The sequence below is a fragment of the Nannospalax galili genome, unplaced genomic scaffold (genome assembly GCF_000622305.1).
Source record: "Nannospalax galili isolate Female #2095 unplaced genomic scaffold, S.galili_v1.0 scaffold652, whole genome shotgun sequence".
Taxonomy (NCBI): domain Eukaryota; kingdom Metazoa; phylum Chordata; class Mammalia; order Rodentia; family Spalacidae; genus Nannospalax; species Nannospalax galili.
Genome location: NW_008332152.1, coordinates 1,158,589 through 1,183,673, shown reverse-complemented (window position 1 = coordinate 1,183,673; position 25,085 = coordinate 1,158,589). Strand labels below are relative to the sequence as shown.

The 25,085-nt window shown below is 51.9% G+C and overlaps 1 protein-coding gene across 9 annotated transcripts in view; it reads left to right on the top strand.

Moving 5' to 3' along the window:
• The first annotated feature begins 5,530 nt into the window (after positions 1–5,530).
• The window catches only part of Wdr4 (WD repeat domain 4), a 42,370-nt gene continuing 22,815 nt past the window's right edge, over positions 5,531–25,085 (top strand). For 7 of the 9 annotated variants that reach the window (XR_003848611.1, XR_003848610.1, XR_003848609.1 and 4 more), the window contains exons 1-11: positions 5,531–5,658; positions 7,098–7,166; positions 7,795–7,938; positions 14,000–14,156; positions 14,733–14,845; positions 15,974–16,034; positions 16,448–16,546; positions 17,308–17,372; positions 18,783–18,966; positions 19,262–19,331; positions 21,212–21,309. Coding sequence is in view for 3 of the 9 variants with exons in the window: in XM_008827367.2 (XP_008825589.1) it covers positions 5,570–5,658; positions 7,098–7,166; positions 7,795–7,938; positions 14,000–14,156; positions 14,733–14,845; positions 15,974–16,034; positions 16,448–16,546; positions 17,308–17,372; positions 18,783–18,966; positions 19,262–19,331; positions 21,212–21,309 (1,149 nt within the window). In the remaining 6 variants the exon portion in view is untranslated. Of the gene's footprint in view, positions 5,659–7,097; positions 7,167–7,794; positions 7,939–13,999; positions 14,157–14,732; positions 14,846–15,973; positions 16,035–16,447; positions 16,547–17,307; positions 17,373–18,782; positions 18,967–19,261; positions 19,332–21,211; positions 22,153–22,693; positions 23,464–25,085 lie in introns of those variants that run through there. The other 2 variants (XM_029560771.1, XM_008827368.3) reach the window with 2 other exon arrangements.

Here is a 25,085-nt window from a genome sequence, read left to right as displayed (position 1 = left end):
TTAAAAAATGAGGACAGAACTATAAAAGCTTAAAACCAAGTCGCCAAAGGGTTAACCTGTACAAGGGTCATGGGCAATGGATGTTTGGTGACTATACTCCTGAGTTTACACTAATGGAGTCATGGCAACCAGAGAACAGGCTGAAGAGGACAGAAGTGCTTCTCTAATTAAAATAATTACTTGTGCTTTTGCTAACTTTGTTGGAGTTTAACTGAGTCACAACAAAGTCAAATTTTATTTAAAACGTTTAAATTGTTTCATCTGGGCTTTATCTAAAAGTTTCAAACAAGTTAAAATTACAAGACTACCATCCTTCTGGATGTTCAACAAAGCTTTAAAAAATGTCCAAAAAAACCCCCAAACAAAAACAAACAGAACCCCAATATCTTGGCACTTGCCTTCCAAGGTCACCCACAATCCAGGGGCCAATGAGACCTCTCTGATGAGGTGCTGGTCATCTTGGTCAAAGAGACTGTGGGGTGCCCACAGATTAGATTCTAACCAGTGTGCATCGTACAAAAAGGGGAGTTACTGATGACCTCAGGATATGTGTGATACAGAACAAAAGCTGTAAGTGTACAGGGTCAACGCCACTATTAAACAAGTGTGTAAGGAATGTGCGACTTGCCAAAGGGGAGATAAAGGATAAATAAAAACGAAATAACAGAGAACAATCCCAGAGGGGAGGCCTCCTAAACTAAGACCTTCTCAAAATTGGGGAATACAGAGATGGTTCAGCAGTTAAGAGCACTGGCTGTTCTTGCAGAGGACCTGGGTTTGATTCCCAGCACCCACATGGCAGCTCACAATTGTTCGTAACTCCAGTTCTAGGGGATCTGACCTCTGTGAGCACTGCATGACAAGTAAGCACTTATACACATGCAGGCAACACACCTGTACACATAAAATCAAAATGCTAAATAAAATATTTTAAAAATATATCCATTTGGACTTCACCAAACTGGCTAGTAAGGAAAAGCTCACACATTTACTATTGGTGATAAAGCCCCTCATCAGATGTACGGAGGCCTCCTCCTTCCCTCCTCTGAGCCTCTGCTGCTACTGCTGACAGTGTGATTAAAATGGATTTAAAGTAAGTTGTGCCATGATTTCACTCTGTGACTCATACATGTTGACTACATTAAATGAGACCATCATACCTCATGGCATCCCATATCATTCTAAAAATGGGCCTGATTTTAATAGGTCCATAGACTTTCTCACCATGGAAACGAAAACTCAATTATCCAGAAATGATTAGCTCTGCTCTTTCTTCAGGTTGCTTTGTCTAATGCTGATAAAAGACTAAGAAGGGAAGATGGGCACTGGCTTTGGAGGGACCCTTTCTGGTGCTTTAGGCACCAAAACCATGGTTCAGAGAACTGAAGAAGGTTGGGCCCAGTGCAGCTAGATGGGAGGCTGCCGACAACAGTACCCTTGAAAGATGGACACTCTCACCACCCGAAACCCTTCAAAATTAAGACTAACAAAGCAAACTGTTTTTAATCTGTTTATTTAAAAAAAGGGCAACTTGATATCTAATGCAACTAACAATGTCTCCTCTGACTCTTTAGTTACCCTGTAAAAGCTCAGAAGAATCAGAATTTTCTTGGATGGAGAAATGTATATGTCCCAAGATTTCCCCCATGGGTCATCAAAAAAGCCTTTGCATTCCAATGATATAGATTTCAAAGGCATTTTAAAAGATATTACCTTTAGGTAATAAAAATGTTATTTTATTACCTAAAGGACATAATTGATTTGTTTTTACTTTTGCTAACTGTACTGCTTATAATTTACTTTAGTTATTTTAAAATCATAATAACATCTTGATCTAAGAAATATCACTAGGGGGCTAGAGAGATGGCTCAGCAGTTAAAAACACTGGCTGTTCTTGCTGGAAACCTGGGTTCAAATACCAGCACCCACATGACAGCTAACAACTGTCCATAACTCCAGTTCCAGGGGATCTGACTACTTCTGTCTCCTGCGGGCATTGCATGACACAGGCACACTTACATACATGCAGGCAATACACACATACAGATAAACTAATAATAATACATTTTTTTGGTTTTTTTTTGAGACACAGTCTCCCTGTAGCCCCCACTGGCCTGGAACTCGCTATGTAGACCAGGCTGGCCTCGAACTCACAGAGATCTGCCTGCCTCTCCCTCCCAAGTGTTGGGATTAAAGGCGTGTGCCACCATGCCTGACTATAATAAAATATTTTTTAAAAAGCAGTATCTCTAATCCAAAAAATTTAAAAGTTGAATACGTGGGTAAATGGGTTAAATTTAGAGAACACGCACCCAATAAGCATGCGATCAATAAGAGTGGTTGTTATGCTTTCATGGCAGGATGTCCCCAGGCTCACAACTACCCTTCTCTTGAACAGAACACAGACCCCACAGAGTAAATTGCCTGCTGGCCCTGATACCAGATAAGGATGCATTTGAAAATAAGACAGAGTTTGTTGCCCCTGTTCCTGGCTATATAGGTCAACCCATGGGAACCTCCTCATCAGCAGAGAGAGTAAATCATGCCTCATGTCTCACAATGACAGGGGGATGGAGTCTCTTACCCTACGGGTCCCGAATATCCTGAGTGATGATGGGGCAAATAGCAATTACCCTGCACGAAGTGTCTCCCATGCTGACATCTGATGATACTGTAGACTGGGGACCCTTTGCTCAAGCCTACCACCTAACTGGCATGGGACCTGTTTGCTCATTCAGCTGGCTATACTTTTTACCTTGTCCTTCAAATCTCGTCCTCTTAGTGAAGGTAACCCCAGGACTAACAGGTCACTATTTGGGTCCTTTAATGTCCATGTTGACTCTGTAACAGACTCCTCAGGAGAGTTCCAAATAAATTTAGAACTAAAAACCAAATAACTGCAGGTTTCACATAGAGTATATTTTAATGGTCAATAATAAAATATAAATTAATCTAAAAATTTCCTAGACTTTACTAAAATATACCTTGATGCTATTTATTTCTTAACATATCAGTTTTAATTTGTTACATCATAGTTTATTTCTTATCTACAACTCCAAACCAGGATGATGCTTTTTGACTCAAAGGAGGGTTCAGACATCAAAGGGGGGGATGTCACAGGAATCCCCCCGAGTAAAGAAAAAGAAACGCATCATGGTCTGTGCCTGAGTGAATGCACATAGTTCTGCTTGTCATGACCTTGTACCATGGAGCACCCGATCAGGGCATGTGTGTTACCATATATGGAGATGAAGACACTGAACTGTATATACTATATTAAAGGGTAAGCTCTCAGGGCTGGAGAGACGGCTCAGCGGTTAAAAGCACTGACTGCTCTTGCAGAGGACCCGGGTTCGATTCCCAGCACCCACATGGCGGCTACGAAGTGTCCTTAACTCCAGTTTCAGGGGAATCCAAAGCCCTCTTCTGACCTCTGTGGCATTGCACGACACGGGTGCACTCACATACATGCAGGCAATACACTCATACACATTTAAAAAAAAAATGGAAAAAAATGAAAAAAAAAAAAAAGGGTAAGCTCTCGTTTGGTTGGGGCCCTGCTTCAGAGACATATAGCTCTCTGGGTCACTGCACCAGTACAATAAACTGCTTCCTGTTTGTTTGGCCTTTGGGGAACCAGTCTGCTCAATTCAAGGCTTGCAGTAATTTAGGCTCTGTTCTAGTTTGCCTTCAATTGCTGTGACAAAACGTCGATCACTACCACTTTGGGGAAGAAAAGGTTTATTTGGCTTACTTCTCCTGTGTCACAGTTCATCAGGGAGTCCAGGCTAGGAACTCAGGGCAGGAATCTGGAAGCAGGAGCTGGAGCACAGGCCATGGAGGAACACTGTTTACCGGCTTGTTCCCCTGGCCAATGCTTAACCTGCTTTCTCATACAACACAGGCCCACCTGCCCAGGGGTGGCACCACCCACAGTGGGCTGAGCCCTCCCTCATCACTCAACAATCAAGAAAATACCCCACAGACATGGCCACAGGCCAGTCCAAGGGAGGAAGTTCCTCAATTGAGGCTCCCTTTACCCAGGTGTCAACTTGACCACTAACGCTCTCCAGCACAGGCTCCTGGCAAACACGTGTGTGTGTGTGTGTGTGTGTGTGTGTGTGTGTGTCTGTCTGTCTGTCTGTCTGTCTGTCATAGATGGGGGTCTCCCTATGTAACCCAGGCTGGCCTCTAGCTCTGGACACTCCTGTCTCCGTCTCCTTCCTCCTGCATTACAGGTGCATACCACCACACCTAACTTTTCAGTCCAATCTAAATTTACTAAAATTAACTTAGATTGCACATTATACTTCACATGTGTGTATCATTTAGAGATTAGCTAAGAACGTGTTAATGTGGTGGAAGGATTCAACCGGGCCTTACTGAAGGCAGGGGCAGGAAACAGCCGTGGAACCAGTGCAGGTGGTTAATGAACACAGGGGGCTCTAGGTGCAGTAGGCTGTGTCCAGCAGGGTATGTGCTGACCTGAAGCTCTGGAGACACAGAACTTTGTCCCAATGGCGCATATGCAGGAGGGTCTGTGGATAGGTGGGTTGTGTGGTATCTCAGTGATACAGGCCACTCCCTTTCTAAGACTGAGCTGAGGGACTTGCATATTCTCCTGTTGGTTTGGTTTGTGTGAGAAGCTGAAGATATGGTTTCTCTGATATGATTTTGGTTCACCCGTGATTTAACTTGCTAAGTTCATAAACGGGGACTTGATTTGCACAAGCAAATGATTTTTATTAGTTCATGACTTGGGCTGGACAAAGGGCTGTTTATTTGCACAAATAAAATGCAGTCATTCTGCCTCAGCATTTTCAATGAAAATGGGGCCCACTGTGGCTTTATAGAAAGGAGTCACTCAAGGCAAGGCACAATCTGAAAACTGCCGCTGTGCATGGCATGGAGCGGCTGGGAAACAGGACACAGACTGGTATCTTTTCCACGTGGTTGACCTTCTGTCAGGCACCCTTCCCAAGCCCTTCACCTTCCCAGTGAGTGCTGGGTGGGTGGGGCAGATAAACCATCTTTGTAGGGGCTGCCTCCAAACCCAACCCAAGAAACGACTGCCTACTGGACCCTGGGACTCAATGGGATGCGGGGCGGGGGGGGGTCCCTGAGAGGCACAGTCATAACCACTTGTTTGGACACTCGGCCTGAGGCATCTTTGACCTGTGTGTGGACTGCCCTGAGCCAGCCACATCCACACTCACTGCCACATCTTAGACTGGTGATCTAGTACTGAATCCTCAGCCAGTCACCTAGTACTGAGTCCTGAGTCCTAGGCCGGTCACCTAGTACTGAGTCCTGAGTCCTAGGCTGGTCATCTAGTGTTGACCCCTAGACTGGTCACCTACCCCAGAACCAAATCTAACATGACAGAGGGCAAAGCCCAACAGGAGGAAAGCACGTGACGCCACTAGAACCAGGTCCCAGGTGCAGAAGAGACGCACTTTCTGCGCGTGCGCCAAATCCACTTTCGGCCACCGGCAGTGCGCCTGCGCGCTACGTCACTGGCCGGCGCCGGGCGGAAGCGGGCTGGGCGGTGCGCGTGTGCAGCTGGGCCATGGCGAGCGCGGCGGGGCTGGCGCTGTGCGGGCAGGTGCTGGTGGTGCGGGGCGGCAGCCGGTTCCTGGCCATCTCCACCGCGGACAGGTGAGGACCGGCGGTGGCCGGGTTTCCCGGGTCCGCCCTGTACTGCGGGGCACTTCCGGGCTCGGCGGCGCAGGGCCGGGTCACGTGGGGCGGCGCTGGCCTGGCCCGGGTCCTGCAGCCTCGGACCCGGGAGAGTGCTGTGCTGTAGGCCGCTGCGGTCACCGAGCACCGAGCACCGAGCGCGCCTCTTCCCGGGCCGCGTGCACGACTCAGCTCGAGGTGCTTTTCGGGGTTTAGTCCGAACCGGGCAGAGCGCCAAGTGAGCATCTGCCTCCCCGGGGCCTCCACACGGCTGCTGTTGCCTTTTATTTCCTCTTCCTTAGTGCGGCCCAGTGTGTGCACAAGCGGGGTCCTTTTAAATGTTTTATTATTTCGTTCTATGTGTATGACTATTGTCTGCGTGTGTGTAAGTGCGCCCGTGTCGTACAATGCCTGGGAAGGTCGGAGGAGGGCGTCGGAGCCCCTGAATTGAAGTTAGGGATGGTTGTTAGCTGCTGCGTGGGTGCTGGGAATCAAACTCGGGTCCTCTGCGAGAGCAGCCAGTGCTCTTAACTACAGAGTCACCTCTGCAACCCGGAAAAGCGCGGGATTCTTTAGTCAGTGGGTGCTGAGCAGGTAGTTGTGACCCAGGAACCCAAGAATGGTCAGTTTGGACGTCTTGTTTCCTTTCCTGGATCGTTTCAATACTTGGACAGTTGACACGTGTGTCCTTCCATCTATGTCTTTGATTCTTGGACAGTTGAAGCGCATGTGTGTCCTTCTGTCTACGTCCCTGCTGCTTGGACAGTTGATGCACGTGTGTCCTTCTGTCTATATATGTGTCCTTCCGTCTACATCTTTGATTCTTGGACAGTTGACATACATGTGTGTCCTTTAGACTTGGAAAATGACTCTACAGTTCGGTGTTCAATGGGAAAAGCCTTAGGTGTAGTTTCTTCATAGGTTGTCAGCAAAATACAAAAACACCTTCGTGTGGGGGGTGGGGTGGGGTGGTGTGGGGTGTGGGGTGGCCGATGGAAGGGAGTTTGGGGTCTGATAGGGAGGGTGGGTGATCTTACATGAGTGAGTACCCAAAGCTTTGGTCAATGGGGGCTTTTTTTCCAGTAGGTGAGATGTTTCTGAACATCTACTAACTTTTAAATTTGGGAGCAAAAGTCCCATTGAAAACTATCAGAACATAATGTCTCAGAACTTTGTGCTGATTTTGTGAGAGGAACGTATTGATTCCAGCCTGCTCCACCACGTCCAGCGGTTTTGATTTTTGCACAGAACCATGCTGACTGTGTATGGTGTATCCAAAGGAGGTTAAGTGAATAACAGTTCTTGGCTCAGTGGATGAGATCCATAATATAATGACTATGAAATGTTTTTGTTTGACAAGTAAAACAAAGTAATCCTGTGCATTTGCTAACGAAGTATATGCTGTTACTTCCCGGTAGTGATGAAGGCGGCATCTTCACGTATGACTGCAGTACCGCAGTGGAGAAGTCTGCGCAAGAAGATAAAGGGTGAGGTGGTGGGGAAGCCTGTCCAGTGCCTGACGGCTGGTTTGAGTGATGGGGCCAGTGAGCCATGATGGTCCTTACGGTCTGGCTGAAGTCTAGTTTCTGTCACCAGTTGTAGGGATAGACTAAGTTCCATCTCAGAAAGAAATTTGGAGATAACTTTAAATCTAGGCATTCAGAGTACTTAGGATGTTTCCAAATACTTTGCGTTTCTGTGACTAATCATCTATTGAGTTGGTTCCTTGAAACAGTCATGACTGTTTCAGCTGCATTAAAGGCAGCTGTAGAAAATTAACTTGAAGGGAAAGCAACAGTGTATGCTTGTTTTGTGTGGCTTGGTCTTGTGGTTAGTTTGTTACTGTTTTTAATATTCCTCCCTGTCCATGAAGGGTAGGCTGTATGATCTGAATCTGTCCAGCCCACCTCTCTGGATGCTAACATGTTTGCTTACTGTTGAGTTAGATTTCACTCCTGTGAAATTAGAGCTGTTCTCTGAACCTCCCCAGGACCGTTTAACCGTTTAATATGTCTTCCCACCTCACCCGTGTTAGAAATTGACAAGTCTGGCCTAACTGTACTCCCCCCCCCCCCACCCTTTCCTTTACCCCCCCCCCCCCCCACTCTTTCTCAGGGAGGACAGACAGCCCACGGAGCAGGGGACTGACAGGATTCTGGCGTCCACCTTCTCCAAGTCTGGCAGCTATTTTGCTTTAACTGATGACAGTAAGCGTCTGATTCTTTTCCGTACAAAACCATGGCAATGTCTGAGTGTCAGGTATGAAATGCTAACGTCGAATCTTTAAGATGTCCTGTGCGCACCCTGTACTTGTATGTCAGTAGCGGTAGTGACAGTGACCATTCCAGCCGTGTGTACGGCTCTGATTGCAGTGCTTTATGTGTATTAACTGATTGAACCCTAACAGCCTGTGAGGGGGGCAGGGGCTTTGTTCTCTCACAGTGGTGGTGTGGGGTTAAGTAGCAGAGCCACAGCATGAAGTGGCTCCTCGGGCTGTGGTATTGGTACCCTGACCGCTGTGCCCGTCCTGCCTTCCACCCTGATGCTCTAGCCTCATGCTCGGCAGGGATAGAGCCACTGGCCCACACTCTTGAGAGTGTCAGGGCTTTTGGAGGTAGAGGTAGATGTTGCCCACTTATAAGCCGGGTGATGAGCATTTGTGTCTCGGGGAGATGAGGGGATGGGCTGAGTACAGGAGGGCAGGTGCCCTTCTCTCCTGTCACCGCTCTGCCCCATCCACTCCCAAGCCATCCTATCACTTCTGAAGGAGACACCTACAGTGTGAACCTCCTCAGTGCCACCATGTCACAGTGTTCACCTTGTGAACAGGGTGGGTGTCATTGGCACACAGTGCTGGGCTTTGACAATCTAATAGAAATGCTGTGGGTCTCATGAGTAGGGTAAAGGCCGAGTTACACTGGCTATTCCCTGGCATCAATGTGAACAGCACACAGAGCAGAGTCAGCCTTGACATTTGTGTGCTCCTTCCTGAACCTGTGATGATGGCCCTTGACTTTCTGTGTGTGTTCCTCTTTGCTGTTCGGATTATCTGACACAGGCAACTCAAGGGAAGAAGGGCTGGTTCTGGCTCTTACTTTCAGGGAGTACAGTTCATGGTGGGAGACGTGCGGTGGCTGAGCCCCTCACAGGGACCCCTGCAGGTGGCTGGGGCTTTTTCACTGCTTGGCTTTGACCTTTGGCCTTGGGTTTCTCAACAACTTCCCCAAACCAGGACTGGGGATTTCATGAGCCCCTGATGAGAACCTGCTCCTTGTTTAGGGTTCTTGGCTGCCTTGATACAACACACAGGTTCCGGGGCTGAAGCCATAGTTCATTTGGTCTGGTAAGACACTGCGGGCCCCAGGGCTGAAGCTGTAGTTCTTTTGGTGTGGAGGTCACAAGTGCAGGACCATGGCGACCACACATGGCATCTTCTCCCTGTGTCCACCAAGGGTTGACCCTTTTTGTGTGTCAGATCTCCTAAGTACAAGTCAGGTTCCTCAGGACCTGTTGCATCTGGTCTGTTGTTCCTCCATAATGGCAGATACAGACACATGATGAGGCACTGGGTGGCTCAGGACTTCAACTTATGAGGGCTTTGTTTTGGGGGGCGAACATAGTGCCCCAGCAGTCTCCCTTCCTGACTCTGGCTGCTTAGTGTATTTGTGTGAAGTACGTCCACAGCTTAAATCTGAGGTGCTTTGGCCCTCCCCAAAAATGAAATATCAAATGATCTAAAAGAACGTGGGCTGGGAGGTGGCTCAGTGGTTAAAGTGCTGGCTGTGTGAGTGTGAGGACTGGAGTTCAGACCCCCAGAATCCACATAGAGCTGGATGCAGGGCATCATCTGTAATTCCAGCATCCTCCAGCAGGATGTTAGATGGAGATGGGAATCTGTACGTTTTCAGGCTAGCTAACCTGGCATCCTCAGTGGCAAACAAGACCCTGTCTCAAAGTGAAAGGAAAGGACCCTGATCACATGTGTACTCTGTCATGTAAATGCCTGCACTCATGCATGAGCTTGGACACTACATAAAAATGATTAAAGAGGGCTGGGCTTGTGGCTTGGTGATAGACCACTTGTCTAGCATGCAGGAAGTCCTGGGTCAAATTCTCAGCAGGGTGTGTGTGTGTGTGTGTGTGTGTATGCGTGTGTATGCGCGTGCACGCACGTGCTCAGTATGTGATGGTGATCCTGCTAGAGTAAAGACCAGCTGTATAGATGTAGCTACAGGACCTGTGACCATGCAGGCTCTGATGCACCCACCTGGGCTGGGCAGGAATCATCTGCAGTTTATTTTTTAATGAAGGATGGAGCCCAGCAGTGTGCTCAGAACATTTTCTACTGCTGGCTGTGGACTGTACATGGAGCAGAGATGCTGTGGGCCCAGACTACCCTCTGAACCCTCCCTCTTAGGTCCTCGAGGTGTGCAACAGGCCCAGCAGCCCGGCTATGGGACTTGAGCAGTGACCAGACCACCCAGGGCAAGGAGATCTAGGTGTCCTCTAATGCTGAAGTTGTGTTGGAGAAGAATAAGATTGACACTGTTGTGGCCGGGCGTGGTGGTACATGCCTTTAATCCCAGCACTTGGGAGGCAGAGGCAGGCAGATCTCTGGGTTCAAGGCCAGCCTGGTCTACATAGTGAGTTCCAGGACAGCTGGGGCTACAGAGACCCTGTTTCAAAAGCAAAAACAAAGACAAAAAAAAAAGATTTACACTGTTGTGACTTAGAAAAGAAGGTGGCAGGTGTCAGCTCAGGTTGTGGCTGGAAGGTAGCGTCCCAGGAGCCAGATAGCTGTCTGGAGTTATGTTGTGCGGGTCTTTGGTTCCTAACATCCTCCTTCAATGGACGTTATTCTCTTACATTTCCTTCAAAAAGCGTTTCAGTGTGTAAAACCCAATGTGGTGGTCTGTGAGCAAACCTTAGAAAGATCCAGAGTAACTTGCCGCATTGCGAGGTCTATGCCCTCATCATTTGGATCGATAATCCCAGATCCTCCAGAGGAGGATGTGTTCACGTCCCCGTTTAAAACTGCACCTTAGGGCTCATGTGTGCTCCCTGGCGTGGGTAAGGCACTGAGATTCATCTACAGCCCCTGCATAAGAAACAGCTTTAAAGTTTTATTTTTATTTATGTGTATGTGTGTGTGCCTGCTTGTTTGACTGTAAGCATGCAGGGCCCATGGAGTCCATCGAAGCCCTTGGAGCTAAAGTTACAGGTAGTTGTAGGTGCTGGGAACCAAACCCAGGTCTTCGGCAAGAGCAGCCAGTGTTCTTAACTGCTGAGCCATCTCGTCAGCCTGCGTAAGAGATTTTAAGTTCCTGTTTCTCTCATCATGCGGAGTGTTACTCAGACCTTACCATCTTTCCTGTTAGAAGAACGAGACCTTACACACCCATATCATTGCAAGTAAGGCAGAGCAGCTTTTAACATGCTGGAGAACCATTTGTATTTTGTTTTCTTTTCATGTCCTTCATTTTTGGGTGGGAGGTGGTTTCAAACGTTTTGTTGGTTTGTAGGTGCCCTTTGGAAAAATCAAGCTAGAAAACAACACCTCTGAATTTTGGGGTTTGCGAAGTCAGCAGGGCCAGGTGAAGTCCTCATCCACTCTGGTGGGAAGTCAGTGGCATATGTTTGGGGGGCCAGCATGAGGAAGGGGAAGCGAGTTGGGGAGGCAGTCTGATCAGGATGGCAGGAGACGTGGGGAGTCTGGGCACCCTCCGATCTGGAGCTGGTGCAGGCACACTGGGAGGCTGGTGGCTGTGGACACAGATCTCTAGGACCTGATGGACCCACTCCCCTGAGAGGCACCACCCTTGACACCTTCCTTGCACATACAGTGTGTGTGCACCACATCACCCTGGGACTCCCTTGAGGTAGGACCAGACCGAGTGTTGTCCAGCTGCTGCTGTCCTTAGTCTTACGAAGGGTAATTGTGGGCGACGGCAAGTCCTTTCAGGTGTGGTTTAAAGTGACAGGCAGGGCCAGAAGTCCCAAAACTTGGGCTGGTTAGGAGACCGTCACCTGCCGTGGGCCCAAGGTCATGGTTGCCAAGTAAAGATGAGGACACAGAGGGACAAACAGAATCTTTAGTTTTGATGTTTCTCATTTATGAATGAGAAACTTTGCATGTGAAGGCTTACCATTCCAGAATATGTCCGGCAACAAGCAGTGACAGCACCCTGAAAGGTCAAGGCCGAGTTTGCGCAGCACTGGGCTGCTAGAAATGTAGGATTGGGGAGCTAGGGCCAGACAGCTGTGGCACTTGGGACCCTCAGTGCCTGGCAGGGCCTGAGCACTTTAGCAGTGTGGCTCTAAAGTCTGGCCTGGAGCAGTGCCAGATGTGACTGGGACCAGAGGTCCAAATGACAAAACTCTGCAGAGGACAGCCCCCACCCCCCCCCGGCAAGATAGAGAGGTGGGAGCACCTACTATCCTGTGGGGCTCTTGGTGTGAACCCTGAGACCTGCAGAATGGGGACATGGCTAAGACCTGGGATGGCAGAGTCTGAGGTTCAGTGGGGCTACTGCCTGGTTCTCAGGGGTCACCACCTGGACTGCACGCTGCCCTGTTTGTTGACTGACTTGAGCCCTAATCGCAAGCCTGCTACCTGTAGCTGCAGTGTGTTGCTGCCAGGACACAGCCCGAGGCTGGTGGTGAGGCCCTGTCATTTCAGTGACTTGGAGGACTGTCTGCCACGTGCAGCGGGATCCCGGAGTCTCTCGGATCACCGTTGGTTTGACTTGGTCACTCGCAGAGCCTGTGTTTGAGTTTGGTGCAGCTGATCGGTGCATCCTGTGGGCCGTTTGTTTTGGTTGACCCCACCCCCTGATTGTCTTTGTGCTGTCCCTGTCCTCCTTTGCTCCCAGAGCAGCACAGCTGGGGGTGGCTGGGTCTCGATGCCCCAGGCCCTCCCTTTCCTTCACTGTTCTGTCTGGTGAGGAGCTGGCTCTCCAGCTTCAGGTTCTGTTTCAGGCTGGCCTACGGGCAGCCAACAGCAAGGGGATTCCCGTTCTGCCCCATCATGAGCTCCTCAGTGACAGGTACTGCCCGTGCTCCAGCACTGAAGTGGGGAGGTCAGGTCTGCATGATCAGGTTATGTGTGCTGTAGAACAGTGTTAAGACGTGTGTCCCCAGAGAATGCGGGATGCAGAGAGGATGCAGTATGTGGTTCTCGAGGCCTGCGGCCCATCCCTGTTATGGTATCCCTGTCACTTACCTGAACAAGCTGCAGATGGGATTCATCTTAGGACCCACCTCAGGGGACTGCTGTGAATGGGTTGGGTACAACAGCTGTCCCTGACATATCAGTTCCCCTTCTGTTGGGGTCACGGCTGCCCTGTGATTTTTGTGGCCCAGTGCTGGGAGCGGGGCACCTGAAGGAGCAGGGCAGCCCAGGAGCATCTCTGGGCTTCTTGCCCTAGGTGCAGACCTGGCAGTGAGGGTCACAGAAGTGGTAGGGTTGGGGAAAGTCGGGTAGGTGGTCCTGCTGGGTAGGGAGAGAAGGGAGAGTCCCAGGGAGTGGTGTATGCTCTTGTCCTGACAACAGTCCAGAGGGCATATGCTGTGCTAGTGTGGCTGGCCCTTGTCACCTTCATGTGTGCAACAAAGGTCCTGGGCCAGGGAGCAGTTTCCCCAGCATTTTTATTATGACCCCTTTCAAATGAGTCATAGCCTTAGCCTCCAGAGTGGTGCGATTGCAGCTGTGTGCCAGCATGCCTGTCTTTTTTGTTTTGATCTTTTTTTGAGACAGTCTCCCTACAGCCCCAGCTAAGCTCAGAGCTCTGTGTAAACCAGGCTGGCTTGAACTCAGAGATCCACACCCCCCTCCCCCCACGGGGGGTAAAATAGTTTGTGTGTTGGCTCAATTTCAGTTCCTTGTGGTGTTTGTTTGTGACCCACCTTCTGCATCTGGGAGGTGTGACGACAGCCTGTGGCACAGATGCTCTGGACCTACAGCAGGCTCCCGCCCAGCTAGCTCCTCATAGCAGAACTATCGTTTAAAAAGGTGTTCGCTACCCCAAGCCTGTGACACATTCTAGCCTAACCTCACCTTCCAGATGTGCTCAGAACTGGCTGGCCCACAGCCGAGCAAAACCAGTGACACAGAGTCTGCCGTAGTCGTGTTGACTGCTTCATGGAGTTTGTTGACTGTTGTGGCAAAAGTGAAAAAAATGGGTGTGTGGGTTACTGTCCCAGTCAGTAAAGTCAGAGTAGTGCAAGTGCAGCCGTTATAAGTTGGGGTCCTTTGCTGTCTTGGAGGGTCTGTGGAGGCCTGTGCAGGTGGGTGGGTGCCAATTACCCTCTGGTTCTGCAGGGCTGTGGTGCGGAGGTGCACTGCTCTGACTTTCACAGCCTCAGAAGAGCGGGTCTTGGTGGCTGACAAGTCTGGGGACGTCTACTCCTTCTCTGTGCTGGAACCCAATGGACTTGGCAGGCTGGAGCTGGGGCATCTGTCCATGCTTCTAGATGTGGTAAGTGCCCCAGCCAAGGCTTGAGGGGTGGTGGGCAGAGTTACAGGGTGCTCCCAGAGCAGGAGAGGTAGCAGTGGGGTTGACAGGTGAGGTGGCTGGCTGTTCTGGGCATAACAGGCAGTCTAACCCAGGTTGAGTGATTTAGGGAGGAGGGAAGAGCTGATTGGTCTATGGGCTCCTTTTTCCTCCCAGAGTTCAGCTAGGGCTCTGGCCTGCAGTTGACAGAGCTGGGGCAGACTGAGGTGGGGGTTGGGGGTTCCTCAGGAGGACTCAGTGGCTGCTGGGTATGCAAGGTGGAAGGTGGGAGGTACTGTAAGTATGGGTGGGTGGCATTGGAATTGGGCCGTGTTCAGAGCTGTGGTGCTGGCCCTCTAAGCTGAGGAGTGAGGGCTGGGCACTGCTGGGGGCCCTCCCACAGGGCTCCCCTCGGTCCCCTGCCATCCCCAGTGCTTCTCCAGGCCGTACTGAGCTCCCTGCAGGAATCCTTCAGAGGCGGCCTGGGGAAAATCCAGGCCTTCCCAGGTGCCTTGCGATGCCAGCCATTGAACGGTTCTTTTCTGATCCCTGATGACACAGTCTGTGAGTCCTGACGACCGCTTCGTGCTCACTGCAGACAGGGATGAGAAGATCCGGGTCAGCTGGGCTGCATCTCCACATAGCATTGAGGCCTTCTGCCTGGGGCACATGGAGTAAGTGCAGCCCTGTCCCTTGCTCAGACAGTAGACCAGGTTCAAGGTGATGTAGGTAGGCCAGGGCACTGGAAACTGCTGGTGGATGGGTCAGGCCCTCCAGCCAGGAGCAACTTGAAAACCCAGAGCACCCTGCCTGGCTCACGCGGGGCTCCCTGTGTGGCAGCTTCAGACACCCAGGGCTGTGGGGTCTGGGAAGCAGTTGCTCTGAGCTGCTCTCCTGGGGTGTTGCTCCTCTGCCCATTGCCACATCCCACATTGTTTCTGGAAACTCCTCTGGGCCTAGAGACCAGTGGCCAGTGCCTGGTAGTTGCTGGCAGTCAGCAGCTGACTGTTGGTGGGCAGTTCAGCTGTCAGGAGTTAAACGTCTGCATCCATCCCCAGGGTGTATCTCCAGTCTGCTCTCCTGGCAGGGGAGTGCTATATGGGTGGCGTTGCTGAGGAACGCTGTTGTTCTTAGCCAGAGCTGAATACAGGGCGCACAGGGAATGAGCACTCTGTGCATGGAGTGCACTGGAGACATTGTCGGACATTGTCGTTGTCAGTGGAAAAACTGAAGCCTTTACTTTACCTCTGAGGTGGCTTTTGGTTTGTTTTTCTCCTAAGATTTTATTTTTTATTTTACATGTATGAGTGTTTTGCCCGCATGTATGTAAGTGCACCATGTGTGTACAATACCTGCAGAGGCCAGAAGAGGGCACTGCATCCCTTGGAACAGCCACCATGTGGGTGCTGGGAACCGAACCCGGGTCCTCTGGAAGAGCAGTCAGTGCTCTTAACTGCTGAGCCGTCTCCAGCCTGGCTTTTGGTTTCTTGAGTGGGGTGCAGAGGTGGGTGCTGGACTGGCAGCATCGAGGACCCTTGGGGTCTGCTCTGACTACCCGTCTGTGGCTTTGCTCTTTCCCGTGACCTTGTCCTTGGAGCCTCACCCATGGGCCTGGTGTATTTGATCTTCCGTGTAGGCATCTTGGGTAGACAGGTGTGTGGAGTGGAGGGAGGCGGCCTCACCTAGCAGCGCTGCCTGCCCTGCAGACGTTGGGGACCCAAGACCCTGTTCCTCTCCTTAGTTCCTGCTGGTGGGGGAGGGCACCTACCATGCATTAGGTGACCGACCTTCACCCATTGCAGGTTTGTGAGCCGCATCTCTGTGGTGCCTGGTCATCCCGAGCTGTTGCTTTCCTCCTCTGGGGTAAGTGTCTGCTTGGTAGATGGCTACTGCTGGGTACTGTTGCTGGGAGGCAGGAGAGCCTGTGAGAATAGGACCTCGTGTCCCCAGCTCGGGTGCTTCTTCCTGGATCTTAGCTGCCCAGCAGCCAGTTCTGTGTGGTGTGTGTGGGTTTGTGAGTGCCTGGTCCCTGCACAGCAGGCATCACATGTGGACTTTGGCTGCTCAGCAGGGGAAGCTAGCTGTCTTAGGTCCTTTGCCCATGTTCTGTGCCCTGTGTGTCTTGGTGATTTGCGTCTGTCTTTAGAGAAACTTTCCTTTGTAGGGGGTGTCTCCAGCTGATAAGGGGGACCTCCCACACACCCAGCCATGCCAGCCTTCCTGCTTCTGGGAGCGGCCTCCCCACCCCACCCGATAACTCATCTGTCTGCACACAGGATGGCACCCTGAGGCTCTGGGAGTACAGAAGTGGCCGCCAGCTTCAGTGTTGTGACCTGGCCAGCCTACAGGAGCCTGCAGAGCACCCCGGCCACAAGGTAACTTCATGCTTGCCTAGGCTGCTCAAGTGCTTGCGGGGCACTTCCTGTCTGTCGCTCTTGTTGTGGGGAAATGTTCTGTCAGGAAGATTTCTTTGCTGTCAGCGTCTCCGTTTCAGAGAAACTTGCATACTGTTTGAAGTTCTGAGGGTGCCTGATCACACAGTGGAAAGTAACTTACATCTCACCTAAGGGGCCTGATCACACGATGGGAAGTAATTGATGTGTGTGTGTAGACAGCCGGTGGATAGCCTGACCTGTGCTTTGTGGGTGGGCACCCCTGACTCTGTCCTCCTTGGGTCCCTCCTGGTACCTGCTGTACCCATGCAGCCTGTGGCATCGGGTGTTCCAGTGGCCCAGCTGTGTGTCAGGACTGCAGTGTGGCTCTATCCTCTTCTGGACCAGCCCGTGAGCTGCAGGCCCCTTTCTCCACACTTATAAGACTTCTAGAAGCGTCCTCTATTAGTCTCCCATCCTGGAAGCATGGAAGGCCATGGCGTTGAGTCTCTGGCTGCAGCCGCTCTCTCCGGTGTCCCCCACTCTGCCCCTGCTTCCTGCTGTTGCTTTGGCGTCGCACGGCCACACATACTTCCATCACATGAGAGGACAGACTGAGCTGCCATCCTCCCTGATTGCTGGACTGCTCCTGTGCCCTCTCCTTGCCCTGCTTGGCATTATGTGGGCACTGTGGTGCCTGTGGTGAGAATGGTGCTGAGGTGCCCAGGAGCGGAGCCTGGTTAAGTGACGTCTTTTCCTTGCAGGGTTTGGCTGCGTCCAGGATCACGTTCTGGGGACTGGAGAGCTGTGTGGCACTTCTGTGTGACTGGTAAGCCCCAGGCTCCACTGCTCCTGTGACCCCACAGGCTGTCTGGTGCTTGTGTGCTGTTCTTAGGTGAGGGGATGTGGGTGGCCATTGGTACCATCCCCTCTTCCAGAGACCTTACTCTGCCAAATGCTCTTGATTGAGAGGCCTGGGGTCTTCTCTGACCTGGCCCTTCTACTTTGTGGTGATGTCCACCAGCTTAAAGGGTAGCAGTGCCCCCTGGGGCCTTTTGTGCATGTTGGAGCAGTTGTAGGAGATTCCACAGAGAACTGATTCTTCTGGGAGTGGCACCCACAGGGCAGACTTAAGGGCAACATGTAATCGAATGGGTCCTCTAGAGCACCTGCTGAGTGCTGTGGCAGGTCTGGTGCCCTCTATACTCTGCGTTCTGTCCTGTTAACTTCGGGTGACCCTGGCTCACCTTAAAAATAAGAATGCAGGTTTGGAGAAGAGAGAGCTGCCCTCAGAGCCTGGCTTTTGTCCACACCCTGGGGGTGAGGTGGCCTTTGTCCTGTTTGAGTTAGCAGTTGCTATAAAACAAGTTGCCCCAGACCTCAGACAGCAAACAACATACTGTCTCACAGGTATTTGGAGGGGCTCAGTTGGCCCCTTCCTCAAGGCGGGTGGAGGAAGGCTGCAGTGTTCTCAGGCTTGGTGCTAAGATGGGGTGTGGGGGATACCGCCATGGGCACTAAGATGGGGTGTGGGGGTACCGCCATGGGCACTAAGATGGGGTGTGGAGGTACCGCGATGGGCACTAAGATGGGGTTGGGGGTACTGCCACGGGCACTAAGATGGGGTGTGGGGGTATTGCCATGGGTACTAAGATGGGGTTGGGGTACCATCATGGGCACTAAGATGGGGTTGGGGTACCACCATGGGCACTAAGATGGGGTGTGGGGGTACCGCCATGGGCACTAAGATGGGGTGTGGGGGTACCACCATGGGCACTAAGATGGGGTTGGGGGTACTGCCACGGGCACTAAGATGGGGTGTGGGGGTATTGCCATGGGCACTAAGATGGGGTGTGGGGATACCGCCATGGGCACTAAGATGGGGTGTGGCGGTACCGCCGTGAGCACTAAGATGGGGTTGGGGGTACTGCCATGGGCACTAAGATGGGGTGTGGGGGTACCGCCATGGGCACTAAGATGGGGTGTGAGATACTGCCATGGGCACTAAGATGGGGTGTGGGGGTACCGCCATGGGCACTAAGATGGGGTTGGGGGTACCACCATGGGGACTAAGATGGGGTTGGGGGTACCGCCATGGGGACTAAGATGGGGTTGGGGGTACCGCCATGGGCACTAAGGTGGGGTGTGGGGGTACTGTCATGGGCACTAAGATGGGGTGTGGGGGATACCACTCTGGGCCTGTGGTTGCGGTGGTGACCATCTTCTCTCTCCTGGAAAGCGTTCCTGTGATCTTCATCTTCCAGCTTGATGCCAGCAGACGGCAGCTGGTGTTCAGACAACAGCTGACTTTCCCACACCGAGTGTGGGATGTCGTGTTTGAGGAGACTCAGGGGCTGTGGGTTCTGCAGGACTGCCGTGATGCCCCCCTGGTGCTCTGGAGGCCTGTGGATGGCCAGTGGCAGGTGAGACTTGGCAGCATCTGTGTTCTGAGCCTGCTCTCCTGGTGGGGATAGTGTGGCAGGTTGGTGGCCGTCGCTGGGATTTTCTCAGCCCTGAGCCTCCTTCAACTTAATACATCTGGGTGCCGAGGCTGTGCCTCTAAAAGCTGTAGCTGGAGGCCTATTGAAGGGATCTGGGTGCTGGTCAGCTGCGTCTGCCATGGTGTGGGCACAGGAGACGCCTCGGACCTTTGCCAGGCCTTTGCTGCCTCCTATGGGCCCTGGTTTCTGTCCTGATCCTGTTTTCTGTCGTCTGCAGCCTGCTCCTGAAGGTGCTGTGTCCCAGAGGCTCTGCGGCCATCTCCGTGCGAACTGGGCCATGCTGGAAGGTGAGAGTCTGCTGTTGGGTCTGTAGGGCACAGATGTAGTGGGTAGCCATTGTGGAAGTGAAGGGGCTTCACCACCAGAGCAGGTACTGACAGGAAGTGCCCCACAGACCACCAGCACATCCCGCTGTAGACGCGGGAGGAGCAGCACATCAAGGATGTGGGTTCCAAGGGGCCTAGTTGGTGTGGACCCTGGGGCATTGTAAGCCCAGCCCTCTGCGTCTGATGGGCAGGGGCACAGGGCAGGGAATGAGCCAGTGGCTATCTAAGCAGGACCGCCCAGATCCAGTCTTTGTTAAACAAAACAAGGATGACTCATAAAAGATCTTGGAAAGCCAGTTCTCCTTAGAAGTTGGGGTTCCTGGAGTCCAGAGAGACTGACACACCTCATCACAGGGGTGCTGGGCCCAAATGACCTCTGAAGGGCTGTGGCTTCCCTGTTTGCAGTGCTTGTTCCTTCTATAGTCTGAGGTTGAATCGGGACCAGGCTGTCCCGTGGCACAGTCTGGATCCGCTTTCGCAGTGTGTCAAGGTGGACCTGTGGTCGGCCATCCCACGCGCCTGCCAGTGGTGCTCTTTTTTTAGTTTATTTTTATTTATTTATTTATTTTTATATATTATATATACTTATATATATTATTTATATGTATATTATATATATAGGTCGTTTTGAGACAAGGTTTCCCTGTAGCCCCAGCTGTCCTAGAACTCACTGTGTAGACCAGGCTGGCCTTGAACTCACAGAGATCCACCTTAACGTGTGTTTGCCTGCATGTAAGTATCTGTAGTGCTTGTGGAGGCCAGAAGAGGGTGTCGGATCTCCTGGAACTGGAGTTACAGGCGGTTGGTTGTAAACCACCATGTGGGTTCTGGCAGCTGAACCTGGGTCCTCTGCAAGACCAGCCAGTGCGCCTAACCCTGAGTATCTTTCTAGTCCCTAGGCTTTGTTTTGTATTTGTGTGTGTGTGTGTGTGTGTGTGTGTGTGTGTGTGTGTGTGTGTGTGTTTGCACATTTGGCGGTCAGGGAGGACTAGGAGAAATCAGTTCTCTCCATCGTGTGGGTTCTCACGGGGTGAGATCAAAGTGGGATAGTGGCTTGGAGACATGTGCCTTGACCTGCTGAGCCACCTTGCCAGCCCCCACTGTAGCTCTTGGTGCTCAGTCTATGCTGCTCTCAGGCCTGTGTGGGGCCTGTGCGGTCTGGGCTGGTTGAAGGTCACTCTGTAGCTTCAGGCCAAAGCTTGGCTCCAGTTCTAAGCTATTCCTCAGAAACGGGCTGAGTGGAGTTGGGGAGGTGTGTGGGCGGGACAGGGCATGGGAGGGTAGGAAGCCATGTCCACCTGCAGGATAGGAGTGGGAAGGGAGGCGGTGCTGACTCCTAGGGTGCCTGGTCAGGGCCCCAGCTCTGCAGTCCATTGTGTGGCACACTTTCACCACCTAGAGGCACGGCTCTCCTGCTGCCTCACTGTGGTGTGGAGTCCTGTAGCCCCACTGGGCTCCCTAGGCTGCCAGGCACTGGTATGCAGCACAGCTTGGCTCCGGCTCACCAGGAGCAGGGTCTACCCTGCTCACTGGTTCAGAGGATTCAGGCCTTGCTTCTGTGCTGCCCCAGCTCGGGGCTTGTGCTGGTTTTCTGGTGAGTAAGTGGGAAGCGCTCGGCTCTACCCCCACCTCCACCCTTCATCCTGTCAGAGCAGGTCTCCATGTCCATTTGGAGTGTGGATCCCAGGAGGTGGGGGCTCACAGGCCTCCTTAAGGTGCCCCACAAGTCCAGGTCTTCAGGGTACCCGTGACCTACTTCTCCCACGGGGTGGCCTTGTGGGAAGTCTGGGTGCTGGTCACTGGGCCTGGCTCACCTGGCCTCTGTTCTTACCCTGTCACAGGCTCCTTGGGTGCAGATGATGGCTTCCGCAGCCTTTACAAGGCCACCTTGGACAACATGACCTCTTACCTGAAGAAGAAGGAGGAGAGACTGCAGCAGGTGAAACGGCGGAGGAGGAGCCTCCTTCCAGGGCCCCCAGGACCTACCGGAAAGGCCTGCTCAGAGCCGGCGGCCTTGAGCTGCTGACCTTGGACTTGGCAGTGGCTCTCGGCCCTGAGGCCCATGAGCAGCTTTCATATGACCCTCGTGTCTTACCCCAAGGGGAGAGAGGGTGGCAGCCCGGTCCCCACCACCAGCTCAACATGGCCTCTGGTCTCCAAGCTCCACAAGAGTCTTTGTCGCTGGAGCGCACACTCCTGTCCGGTATCTGTGACCCCTTGTTGCAGGGAAGCTTTGCAGTGTGTTAGCCTAGCTAATGATTCTGCCTAGCCTTGTGGAAACACCTTCACGTTGAAGGATGCACCCTGGCCTGCAGCACTGACCACTGACGTCTACCAGTACCATGGCACCACCATGTGGGTCTCTGAGGCGGTCTGTAGGCAGGACGGGCCTCTTTATGCCATTGCTGTTGGCTCCTTCCAGGTGGTGCACCATCTCCCACAGGCAGCACCGTGTCCCACGGGTAGCACTGGCCATGGGCTGTTGTGACTCACGTGGGTCAGACGTTCTTTCTCTGTAGCTCCACACTCAGCAGCCGTGTGTGTTTAGTGGCTCATTTTGGGCTGAGCAGAAGCAACATGGACATTTTAAGGGAGCTGGTGACAAGGTACTGGTGCCCCAGGGGACCTTCAGGGCATGTGAAGACTTGGCCTTGCCCAGGTCCTTGTTTACAGGAAAGACCGCTGACATTGTGGGTCTTTATTGCTTTGATGTAAACTGAACACTGGAACAGGGAATCAGCTGAACATTCATCACCAATAAAGATGAGCTTTGGGCACAGTTTTCCAGGATATTCAGCAGCACTGTACAGAGCCGGTCTCAAGGTACTCTGTGTGTGCTGTTTATAGATGGCGTGGCTCTTGGTGGTTAGGTGCGTAGTGGTATTGGGTCTCTGGGCCCATTTGTCCACTTTCTGTCCTTGTGTCCCAGACCAGTTCAGCAGTTCATGCTGGTGATGACTTGGCCTGAGGAGATTGCTCAGTGGGAAGGAGCGCTTGCAAGAGGGCCTGAGCTCAAATCCAGCACCCACGTGTAAAAACAAAAGCTGGGCATAGCTACGTGTGCCTGTAACCCCAGTATTGGGGGAGAGGGTTGGACAAAGGGGGATCTGGGCACTCACTGGCCAGTCAGCCTAGCTGAAATGGTGAACCTCAAGTTCAGTAAGAGACCTCATCTCGAAATGGTGGAGGCAGTAGAGGGAAGGTTATCCTCCATCACCCTCTGGCCACCACACGGCTGTGTGCGCAGTAACACTAGAACAGTCCCCCAGCCATCACAGCTGCACTGCCTCAGGTATGTACATGTGCCGTGTTTCTTGTCTCAGCATCAGTTTGGAGATGATGGATTGGCCCACAAACTGCACAGCAGGGGCTACAGTGAGGCCACGCCCTCTTGTACAGCCCCCAACTCGAGCACTGGTGGATATCCCAGGAGAAGCGGTTCTGCAAACTATCCTGTGGGTCCTGTGAGCTAAGAAGGGTTTGCACTTCAGCTGGAAAGAAAAGTTTTGTCATGACTCAAAGACCATGTAAGTTCAAGTTAGAGGGTCAAGGAATACAGCTTTCCAGTGATGGCCGCTGTGTTCGCTGTGCCCGTCGTTCAGCTGTTTGGCATTTGTTTCCTGTGTGTCAGAGCCAGCACCTGCAAGGCAGCATCCTCTCTGAGGTAACCCTCAGGTGGCCACGTACTCCTGGACATAACTGGTGTGCTGTCGGAGCTATTGAGGTCACTAGTGTCTGGCTTGGAGGTGCAGGTCTGGTCACACAGGTGGTGCTAGAGAGTCCTCATCCTCATGTTGGGAGAGGAGGTAGGGAGGCACTTGGAACCTTCTTACCAGTGACAGCTCTGTGAGTTTTAGTCCTAAAGTCCTGTTTTGTGTCATAAACAGCAGTGAGTGATGATTGATGGCCTGTTCTGTGCCCCTCCCCATAATCCTGTCTTATTTTTCTCCCCAAGGCCACAGTGTCTTTGGTTTTAGGATTTTTGAGATAGGGTCTATCTATAGCTCCAAATGGCTTGGAACTTAACTGGCTGTGTAGACCAAGTTGGCCTTGATCTCATAGAAATCCACCAGCCTCTACCTCCTGAGTGCTAGAATTAAAGGTGTGTGCCACCATGCCCAGCTCTTGTTATGTGTATGAATTTTTTGCATGTGTGTGAGTGCACCTGTACATGCAGTACCTGTGCAAGAGGTCATTGGGTCTCCCTGGAACCAGAGTTACAGATTGTTAGCTGCCATGTGGGTGTTGGGAACTGAACCCTGGTCCCCTGCAAGGGCTGCCAGTAAATAGTCTTAACCACTGAGCCTGAGCTCTGTCTGGCCCTGGCCACGGTGTCCCATAGTGGACCACGCTGCCATTGTCTCCGGCAGAGGTCGCCATGCATGCGTGAGCGGGTTCATTCTCCATCTGTCTGCCCTGTTTGCTCCTGGTCCTGCTGGCCTGAGGCCAGGGGTGCTTGGCCAGTGGAAGCACCACAGTGGTGTCGGGGAGAAGAGGGTCCTGCTGTCCCCTAGCCAGCCAGCAACTTGCTGCAGCAAGTCTTCTGTCTGCCCTCTTCTCACTCTGGGGCCCCTAGGGGCTCCTGTTTCCTTCAGTCTTATTTCTGGACCTGTAGTTGGTCCCATTGGTCAGGACTCCTCGTGCCTCTAGGCTGGGTGTGTAGCTCTATTTTTGCCAGGGTCCTAGGCTCGTTCGTACGCCACACCTTGAGTTTGCCCAGAAACTTCTTCCATAGTAGACTCAGTCCCATTCATGTGTTGTATTTAAGGGCTTTGCGTCTTTTTTTAAATTATTTTATGTATATGCGTGTATTGCCTGAATATAGGTAAAGTGCACCCATGTCGTGCAGTGTCTGCGAGGACAGAAGAGGCTGTCAGATCACCTGGAACTGGAGTCACAGAGGGTTGTTAGCTGTCATATGGGTGCTGGGACCTGAATCTGGTCCCCTGCAAGAGCAGTCAGTGCTCTTGACCACCGAACCATCTCTCCAGCCCCTTGGTTTTACATTTTGATGGAAGGACATGTAGTGCCCTTGTGACAATGTTCCTGGGAAGATGTGAACAAATGATTACTCACCCCAGATAGGGAACTGACACCCAAGTAAGCAAGCTGCTGGGGGCGGGGGGCAGGACACGAGGAGCGCACAGGAAGCAGGTGTTCCGTTTAAGCTGCAGCCTGGTCCAGCAGACTCGAGCCTCAGAATCTGGACCCTGCTGGGAAGCAGCACATGGCTTTCATACCTCAGGGATAAGGGCTAAGTTCATTGGGGTACGCTGAGAAGGAAACTTACATACAGGTTATCAGCAAAGTCCTAAAACCAGGCCAATTGTTCTAAATTTAGGGGGAAAAATGAAAGAAAAAAAAAATCCTGGCTGAAAGTCATTGCAGACGTCTCTGTCTGAGACAGTTTGGTCAGGACACAAGGCCGGTGGCTGTAGCTAGTTATGTCAGTGTTCTAACCACAGCCTTGTCAGCTAAACCTTCCTGACAGAAAACAAGGATTAAAGTCCATATTAAGGGGGCTGGAGAGATGCTCAGCGGTTAAGAGCACTGACTGCTCTTGCAGAGGACCTGGGTTCAATTCCCAGCACCCACATGGCGGCTACAAATGTAAGAAGCCCTCTTCTAACCTCTGCAGCATTGCATGACACTGGTGCACTCACATACTTGCAGGCAGTATACTCATACACATAAAATAAAAATAAAATATTTTTT